This window comes from Heptranchias perlo, unplaced genomic scaffold, assembly GCF_035084215.1.
Source record: "Heptranchias perlo isolate sHepPer1 unplaced genomic scaffold, sHepPer1.hap1 HAP1_SCAFFOLD_821, whole genome shotgun sequence".
Classification (NCBI taxonomy): Eukaryota; Metazoa; Chordata; class Chondrichthyes; order Hexanchiformes; family Hexanchidae; genus Heptranchias; species Heptranchias perlo.
Window position 1 is genome coordinate 75,329 of NW_027139857.1, and position 9,939 is coordinate 85,267.

General features: G+C 59.5%; 1 protein-coding gene across 1 annotated transcript in view; it reads right to left on the bottom strand.

Moving 5' to 3' along the window:
- The window catches only part of LOC137319354 (arginine-glutamic acid dipeptide repeats protein-like), a gene marked incomplete at its 3' end in the record, with an annotated part of 84,990 nt that extends 75,092 nt beyond the window's left edge, over nucleotides 1–9,898 (bottom strand). The window contains exons 1-4 of the mRNA XM_067981603.1: nucleotides 9,534–9,898; nucleotides 7,805–8,030; nucleotides 6,065–6,229; nucleotides 800–913 (exon numbers count right to left, since the gene is read on the bottom strand). Coding sequence (XP_067837704.1) covers nucleotides 800–913; nucleotides 6,065–6,229; nucleotides 7,805–7,879 — 354 coding nt within the window. The remainder of the gene's footprint in view (nucleotides 1–799; nucleotides 914–6,064; nucleotides 6,230–7,804; nucleotides 8,031–9,533) is intronic.
- Nucleotides 9,899–9,939: the final 41 nt, after the last annotated feature.

Here is a 9,939-nt window from a genome sequence, read left to right on the forward strand (position 1 = left end):
CCCGTCAAACACTCCCAGGGCAGGTACAGAGTTAGATACAGAGTAAAGCTCCCTCTGCACTGTCCCATCAAACATTCCCAGGGCCGGTACAGGGTTCGATACAGAGTAAAGCTCCCTCTACACTGTCCCATCAAACACTCCCAGGGCAGGTACAGGGTTAGATACAGAGTAAAGCTCCCTCTACACTGTCCCATCAAACACTCCCAGGGCAGGTACAGGGTTCGATACAGAGTGAAGCTCCCTCTACACTGTCCCATCAAACACTCCCAGGGCAGGTACAGGGTTAGATACAGAGTAAAGCTCCCTCCACACTGTCCCATCAAACACTCCCAGGGCAGTTACATCACGGGTTAGATACAGAGTAAAGGTCCCTCTACACTGTCCCGTCAAACACTCCCAGGGCAGGTGCAGGGTTAGATACAGAGTAAAGCTCCCTCCACACTGTCCCATCAAACACTCCCAGGGCAGTTACATCACGGGTTAGATACAGAGTAAAGCTCCCTCTACACTGTCCCGTCAAACACTCCCAGGGCACGTTCCGGGTTAGATGCAGAGTAAAGCTCCCTCTACACCGCACCAATAACATGCCAAGTTATCCGCGACCCAGTAAAGTACTGACTGACACAGGGCCCAGATTTGCTTATCTCACCCCTGTGTGGGGACTGAGCTCCCTCCCCATGCTCGGAGCAGGAAATTCCCAGGCTCCATTCTCGGCCTAGTCTGAGCCAACGTCCTCCAGGCCGTCGTGGAAACAGGGGGGCGAGGTGAGGGGGTGGCTGTGGCCTTCTCCGCAACTCACCCGCATCTTTGCCTTCTTGCGATTGCCCCGATCTGCCCGGTCATCGTCCGACTGCGGCCTTTCCCGAAGACGTTTGCTGGCGTTCAGGTCCAAAGGAACATCGACAGGTTGCATCTGCACCTCGACAATAAGGAACATAAGTCCCATTAATATTAAGAAACGAACCGCACAATCACGTCCCTCACCGCCTCAGGACGTCCCCCCGCGGCCGCAGTTGCGATGTCGGGGAACGCCACTGCCGATTTGCACACAGCAAGATCCCGCGCGCAGCAACGAGATATCGGCCAGATCGTTTGTTTTCTTCTTCACGATGTTGGTCGAGGGGTGAATGTGGGGCCCCAGGACACCAGGGAGAACTCCCCCCAACTCCCCCCCACCGCGCCACGATGTTCTCCCAATCATGGCCGTGGGATCTTTTCACTTGTACCTGAGAGGGGCAGACGGGGCCCTCGTTTTAACGTGTCCTCCATAAGACGGCAACGCCGACAGTGCGGCGCTCCCTCAGTACCAACCCTCCGACAGTGCGGCGCTCCCTCAGTACCAACCCTCCGACGGTGCGGCCCTCCCTCAGTACCGACCCTCCGACAGTGCGGTGCTCCCTCAGTACCGACCCTCCGACAGTGCGGCGCTCCCTCAGTACCAACCCTCCGACAGTGCGGCGCTCCCTCAGTACCAACCCTCCGACGGTGCGGCCCTCCCTCAGTACCGACCCTCCCACAGTGCGGCGCTCCCTCAGTACCGACCCTCCGACAGTGCTGAACTCCCTCAGTACCGACCCTCCGACAGTGCTGAACTCCCTCAGTACTGACCCTCCCACAGTGCGGCGCTCCCTCAGCACCGACCCTCCCACAGTGCGGCGCTCCCTCAATACCGACCCTCCCACAGTGCGGCGCTCCCTCAATACCGACCCTCCGACAGTGCGGCGCTCCCTCAGTACCGACCCTCCGACAGTGCGGCGCTCCCTCAGTACTGACCCTCCGACAGTGCGGCGCTCCCTCAGTACCGACCCTCCCTCAGTGCGGCGCTCCCTCAGTACCGACCCTCCCGCAGTGCGGCGCTCCCTCAGTACCGACCCTCCGACAGTGCGGCGCTCCCTCGGTACCGACCCTCCGACAGTGCGGCGCTCCCTCGGTACCGACCCTCCGACAGTGCGGCGCTCCCTCGGTACCGACCCTCCGACAGTGCGGCGCTCCCTCAGTACCGACCCTCCGACAGTGCGGCGCTCCCTCAGTACCGACCCTCCCACAGTGCGGCGCTCCCTCGGTACCGACCCTCCGACAGTGCGGCGCTCCCTCAGTACCGACCCTCCCGCAGTGCGGCGCTCCCTCGGTACCGACCCTCCGACAGTGCGGCGCTCCCTCAGTACCGACCCTCCGACAGTGCGGCCCTCCCTCAGTACCGACCCTCCGACAGTGCGGGGCTCCCTCAGTACCGACCCTCCGACAGTGCGGCGCTCCCTCAGTACCGACCCTCCGACAGTGCGGCGCTCCCTCAGTACCGCCCCTCCCACAGTGCGGCGCTCCCTCAGTACCGACCCTCCGACAGTGCGGGGCTCCCTCAGTACCGACCCTCCGACAGTGCGGGGCTCCCTCAGTACTGACCCTCCCACAGTGCGGCGCTCCCTCAGTACCGACCCTCCGACAGTGCGGCGCTCCCTCAGTACTGACCCTCCCACAGTGCGGCGCTCCCTCAGTACCGACCCTCCCACAGCGCGGCGCTCCCTCAGTACCGACCCTCCCACAGTGCGGCGCTCCCTCAGCACCGACCCTCCCACAGTGCGGCGCTCCCTCAGTACCGACCCTCCGACAGTGCGGCGCTCCCTCAGTACCGACCCTCCCACAGTGCGGCGCTCCCTCAGTACAGACCCTCCGACAGTGCGGCGCTCCCTCAGTACCGACCCTCCGACAGTGCGGCGCTCCCTCAGTACCGACCCTCCGACAGTGCGGCGCTCCCTCAGTACCGACCCTCCCACAGTGCGGCGCTCCCTCAGCACCGACCCTCCCACAGCGCGGCGCTCCCTCAGTACCGACCCTCCGACAGTGCGGCGCTCCCTCAGTACTGACCCTCCGACAGTGCGGCGCTCCCTCAGTACCGACCCTCCGGCAGTGCGGCGCTCCCTCAGTCCTGACCCCTTTAAGATGGCAAAACGTCCCAAGGTGCTTCACAGGGTGATAAATCGGACAAAATTTGATCCCGAGCCATGAACGGAGTTTTTAGGTCAGGGCACCCAAAGCTTCCATTGGAAAAGGAGCAGGCCATTCAGCCCCTCGAGCCTGATCCACTGAGATCACACCTGATCCATCCACCCGCCTGGGTTCTGTAACCCTTCAGACCCTTCCCCAACGAAAATCGATCGGACTAATTTTCAATTGGTCCCTTCCCAGACTCCAGAGCCTTTCTCCGGGAGGATTTTCCAGATTCCCACTCCCCCTTTGTGTGAAGAGACACATCCCGACATCGGCCCTGAACGGCCAAGCTCTAATCTTCAGGTAATGCCCCCCCGCTGGCTTGTTCTGGACTCCACCCCGCCAGACAAAATAGTTTATCTCGATGTGAGGCGGTGCATTTCGGTGGGAGGGATGAGGAGGCCACCTCCTGCTTGGATCATAAGAGTCTCAACAGGGCGGAGGGATCGAGGGGGGGACAGATACACACATCACTGAAAGTAGCGACCGCAGGTTAATAAGGCCGTAAAAAAGACAAATCAAGCTCTGGGCTTCATTTCTAGAATTGAAAAGCAGAGAAGTTTTGTTAAACTTGTCTAGAACCTTGGTTAGACCACACTCGGAGCACCGTGCACAGTTCTGGTCTCCATATACCTTGGTTAGACCACACTTGGAGCACTGTGCACAGTTCTGGTCTCCATATACCTTGGTTAGATCACACTTGGAGCACTGTGCACAGTTCCGGTCTCCATATACCTTGGTTAGACCACACTTGGAGCACTGTGTACAGTTCTGGTCTCCATATACCTTGGTTAGATCACACTTGGAGCACTGTGCACAGTTCCGGTCTCCATATACCTTGGTTAGACCACACTTGAAGCACTGTGTACAGTTCTGGTCTCCATATACCTTGGTTAGACCACACTTGGAGCACTGTGCACAGTTCTGGTCTCCATATACCTGGGTTAGATCACACTTGGAGCACTGTGTACAGTTCTGGTCTCCATATACCTGGGTTAGACCACACTTGGAGCACTGTGCACAGTTCTGGTCTCCATATACCTGGGTTAGACCACACTCGGAGCACTGTGAACAGTTCTGGTCTCCATATACCTTGGTTAGACCACACTCGGAGCACTGTGCACAGTTCTGGTCTCCATATACCTGGGTTAGACCACACTTGGAGCACTGTGCACAGTTCTGGTCTCCATATACCTTGGTTGGACCACACTTGGAGCACTGTGCACAGTTCTGGTCTCCATATACCTTGGTTAGACCACACTTGGAGCACTGTGGACAGTTCTGGTCTCCATATTATAGAAAGGATATAGAGGCACTGGAGAAGGTGCAAAAAAGATTTACTAGGATGATACCAGAACTGAGAGGTTTATAACTATCAGGAAAGACTGAACAGACTGGGGGTCTTTTCTCTAGAAAAGAGAAGACTGAGGGGTGACCTGATGGAGGTCTTTAAGATCATGAAAGGGTTCGATAGGGTAGACGTAGAGAAGATGTTTCAACTTGTGGGGGAGACCAGAACTTGGGGGGGGCCATAAATATAAGAGAGTCACTAATAAATCCAATCGGGGAATTCAGGAGAAACTTCTTTCCCCAGAGAGCGGTGGGAATGTGGAACTCGCTCCCTCGAGGAGTAGATGAGGGGAATAGTGGAGATGGATTTAAGGGGGGAGCTGGATAGACACACGAGGGAGAAAGGGATAGAAGGAGAGGGGGAGAGGGGGAGATGGAGTAGGGGAGGGAGGAGGCTCGTGTGGAGCAGAAACACCGGCATGGACCTGTTGGGCCGAATGGCCTGTTTCTTTGCTGTCGGCTTGATGTACCCTTGGCCAAAGAGGTCGGTTCTAAGGAGCGTCTTAAAGGAGGAGAGAGAGAGGCGGAGAGGTTTAGGGAGGGAATTCCAGAGCTTAGGGCCCAGGCAGCTGAAGGCACGGCCGCCAATGGTGGAGCGATGGGAATCGAGGGGATGGGCAAGAGGCCAGAATTGGAGGAGCGCAGAGATCTCGGAGGGTTTGTAGGGGGCTGGAGGAGGTTACAGAGATCGGGAGGGTGGACGAGGGCCATGCAGAGATCTCGGAGGGTTTGTAGGGGGCTGGAGGAGGTTACAGAGATAGGGAAGGGGGGGGCGAGGGCCATGCAGAGATCTCGGAGGGTTTGTAGGGGGCTGGAGGAGGTTACAGAGATCGGGAGGGGGCGGACGAGGGCCATGCAGAGATCTTGGAGGGTTTGTAGGGGGCTGGAGGAGGTTACAGAGATCGGGAGGGGGCGGACGAGGGCCATGCAGAGATCTCGGAGGGTTTGTAGGGGGCTGGAGGAGGTTACAGAGATCGGGAGGGGGCGGACGAGGGCCATGCAGAGATCTCGGAGGGTTTGTCGGGGGCTGGAGGAGGTTACAGAGATCGGGAGGGGGCGGACGAGGGCCATGCAGAGATCTCGGAGGGTTTGTAGGGGGCTGGAGGAGGTTACAGAGATAGGGAAGGGGCGGACGAGGGCCATGCAGAGATCTCGGAGGGTTTGTAGGGGGCTGGAGGAGGTTACAGAGATAGGGAGGGGGCGGACGAGGGCCATGCAGAGATCTCGGAGGGTTTGTAGGGGGCTGGAGGAGGTTACAGGGATGGGGGGAGCGAGGGCCATGGAGGGATTTGAACACGAGGACGAGAATTTTAAAATCGAGGCGTTCCCAGACCGGGAGCCAGTGCGGGTCCAGCGAGCACAGGGTGGGTGATGGGTGAACGGGACTCGGTGCGAGTCAGGATACGGGGGGCAGCAGGGAGTTTCAGATGAGCTGATGGCTACTGAGGGGTGGAAGGTGGGAGGCCGGCCAGGAGAGCGTTGGAATAGTGGAGCCTGGAGATGACAAAGGGCACGGACGAGGGTTTCAGCAGCAGATGAGCTGAGGCGGGGGGCGCGGAGACGGAGACGGGCGACGTCACGGAGATGGAAGTCGGCCAGCTCACCTCAGCCTCGAATAGGACGCCAAGGCAGCAAAGGGTCACGGCCCTCCTGATGCCCCCCCACCCCCCCCGTGACCCCCGACCCCCGTCGCCCCCCCCCGGCCCCCCCCCCCCGCGCGCCCTCTGACCTTAAGTGGCGGCTTAGGGCGCTCGGATTTGCTTTCATTGCTGGAGGTGCTGACGGCCCCGGGAGAGACACGGCCCCTCGAGAGGGCCTCCTCGCTGGAGCGGGACGAGGCTCGAGGTTCAGGACTGGAGGTGACCTTCCTACGACCCCCACGTAGACCCGGCATCTGAGGGCCGAAGGAACAGTTTGGTGTAAAAGCTTCTGACAACGGCTTCCCCCCCGCCCTCACCCTCCCCAATCCATCGCAGCGGAGAGCAAGAGGCTGCCCCCGGGAGTGTTTGACGGGACAGTGTAGAGGGAGCTTTACTCTGTATCTAACCCTGTACCTGCCCTGGGAGTGTTTGATGGGACAGTGTAGAGGGAGCTTTACTCTGTATCTAACCCTGTACCTGCCCTGGGAGTGTTTGATGGGACAGTGTAGAGGGAGCTTTACTCTGTATCTAACCCTGTACCTGCCCTGGGAGTGTTTGATGGGACAGTGTGGAGGGAGCTTTACTCTGTATCTAACCCTGTACCTGCCCTGGGAGTGTTTGACGGGACAGTGTAGAGGGAGCTTTACTCTGTATCTAACCCTGTACCTGCCCTGGGAGTGTTTGATGGGACAGTGTAGAGGGAGCTTTACTCTGTATCTAACCCTGTACCTGACCCTGGGAGTGTTTGATGGGACAGTGTAGAGGGAGCTTTACTCTGTATCTAACCCTGTACCTGCCCTGGGAGTGTTTGACGGGACAGTGTCGAGTGAGCTTTACTCTGTATCTAACCCTGTACCTGCCCTGGGAGTGTTTGATGGGACAGTGTAGAGGGAGCTTTACTCTGTATCTAACCCTGTACCTGCCCTGGGAGTGTTTGATGGGACAGTGTAGAGGGAGCTTTACTCTGTATCTAACCCTGTACCTGCCCTGGGAGTGTTTGACGGGACAGTGTGGAGGGAGCTTTACTCTGTATCTAACCCTGTACCTGCCCTGGGAGTGTTTGATGGGACAGTGTAGAGGGAGCTTCACTCTGTATCTAACCCTGTACCTGCCCCTGGGAGTGTTTGACGGGACGGTGTAGAGGGAGCTTTACTCTGTATCTAACCCTGTACCTGCCCTGGGAGTGTTTGATGGGACAGTGCAGAGGGAGCTTTACTCTGTATCTAACCCTGTACCTGCCCTGGGAGTGTTTGATGGGACGGTGTAGAGGGAGCTTTACTCTGTATCTAACCCTGTACCTGCCCCTGGGAGTGTTTGACGGGACGGTGCAGAGGGAGCTTTACTCTGTATCTAACCCTGTACCTGCCCCTGGGAGTGTTTGACGGGACGGTGCAGAGGGAGCTTTACTCTGTATCTAACCCTGTACCTGCCCTGGGAGTGTTTGACGGGACAGTGTAGAGGGAGCTTTACTCTGTATCTAACCCTGTACCTGCCCTGGGAGTGTTTGATGGGACAGTGTAGAGGGAGCTTTACTCTGTATCTAACCCTGTACCTGACCCTGGGAGTGTTTGATGGGACAGTGCAGAGGGAGCTTTACTCTGTATCTAACCCTGTACCTGACCCTGGGAGTGTTTGACGGGACAGTGTAGAGGGAGCTTTACTCTGTATCTAACCCTGTACCTGCCCCTGGGAGTGTTTGACGGGACGGTGCAGAGGGAGCTTTGATTCAGGGTCCCCGTGCCTCCCCTCTCCGAATTCGTCCGGCCCTGCGTGTTTCAAATCCCGGAGCTGGATCTGCGGATTGAGTTGAGCTGGACGGTTGGACTCACCGAATCTTTCTTCCTGGTTCTCATGCCTTCCATCAGCCCTGCCCCATTCTCCTCGCTCCGGACTGCCTTGAACATGTGGCCCAGATGTGGGATGGCGAGGGGGGGGGGCGGGCGTGGTGGCCTGGGGGCGGTGGGAGGGGCGCGGGTTGGCGACGGGTGAGGGAAGCCTCGGTCTCCTCGTTGCCAGGGCCTCAGGTCGTCATGGCGCCCAGGAATCAGCGACCGCCTGAGGGGTTAAGAAGCAGTCTGGTCGGACAGGCTGACCTTTAACCTGCAAAGGGTGGGCGTCCGGGGGGGGGGGGCGGGGTGGGGGGGCAGAGGTCATGCCAGGCCCGCTGGAGGGTGGCATCCAACGGCGGGTCTTCGATGCCCGACCATCATTGGCCGACTCCAACCCTCTCCCCGGCCTCTGACTTCATCCCTCTCCCCGACCCCGGGGTGAGCTTCTGACCCCCCCCCCCCCCGTCTCCCCTCCATCGCCAAGTCCGCCTCTGTAACATCGCCCGTCTCCGCCCCCTGCCTCAGCTCATCGACTGCTGAAACCCTCACCGATGTCCAGACTCCACGATTCCAACGCTCTCCTGGCCGGCCTCAGTAGCCATCAGCTCATCTGAAACTCCCTCTGCCCCCCCCCCCCGACCCCCCCGTATCCTGACTCGCACCGAGTCCCGTTCACCCGTCACCCCCCCTGTGCTCGCTGGACCCGCACTGGCTCCCGGTCCGGGAACGCCTCGATTTTAAAATTCTCATCCTCGTGTTCAAATCCCTCCATGGCCCTCGCCCCCCCTCCCTATCTCTGTAACCTCCTCCAGCCCCCTACAAACCCTCCGAGATCTCTGCATGGCCCTCGCCCCCCCTCCCTATCTCTGTAACCTCCTCCAGCCCCCGACAAAACCCTCCGAGATCTCTGCGTGGCCCTCGCCCCCCTCTCCCTATCTCTGTAACCACCTCCAGCCCCCTACAAACCCTCCGAGATCTCTGCATGGCCCTCGCCCCCCCTCCCTATCTCTGTAACCACCTCCAGCCCCCCTACAAACCCTCCGAGATCTCTGCATGGCCCTCGCCCCCCCCTCCCGATCTCTGTAACCTCCTCCAGCCCCCTACAAACCCTCCGAGATCTCAACATGGCCCTCGCCCTCCCTCCCTATCTCTGTAACCTCCTCCAGCCCCCTACAAACCCTCCGAGATCTCTGCATGGCCCTCGCCCCCTCTCCCTATCTCTGTAACCTCCTCCAGCCCCCTACAAACCCTCCGAGATCTCTGCATGGGCCTCGCCCCCTCTCCCTATCTCTGTAACCTCCTCCAGCCCCCTACAAACCCTCCGAGATCTCTGCATGGCCCTCGCCCCCCCTCCCTATCTCTTATAACCTCCTCCAGCCCCCTACAAACCCTCCGAGATCTCTGCTCTCTCCTCCCTCCTCCCCCCTCCCATCGCTCCACCATTGGCGGCCGTGCCTTCAGCCCCCCGGGCCCTAAGCTCTAGAATTCCCTCCCCAAACCTCTCCGCCTCTCTCTCCTCCTCCTCGAAGGCGCTCCTTAAAACCTCCCTCTTTGAGCAAGCTTTTGGTCGCCTGTCCTAATACCTCGTTGAGTGTCTCGGGGTTAAATTTATGCCTCCTGAATGCCCTGGGGACGCTTCACTGCGTTAAAGACTCCACATAAATGCAAGTTGTTGTTGTTTGAAGGCCCAGGCCCCGTCCCGGGCCTACGCAGAGTTAACTGTTCTCACCCAGTGTGGTTCCTTGAGGCCCCCACACACGGAGCAGGAAAGGCCCAGGCTTCACCCCGGGCCTACGCAGAGTTGAGCCTGACCTCAGCCAGGGCCGGGAAGTTGGGGAGGTGCTCCCGTTGGCCTCCTGGGTTCGGGAGTTTCGAGGGCTGGGGGGGCGAAGTCCTGCTCCTGATCCCTGGTCCAGTGACCCGCCTGCTGGAGAGTGTGTGGCAGGTCGAGTGAGGACAGGAAAGCTGAGGGGGAGGGAGTGGGAGGGGGGGGTTGGCTCAGCCGTGACGCCGCCTCCACAGTCGAATATCCCCCCCCAAGCTGGGGGGGGGGCGGAGTGGGGGTGTGTGAGGTCTCAGGGTGCGGCCTGAACCCCCAGTGAGAGTCAGCGCCCAATCCCTAACCCTCGACCCCA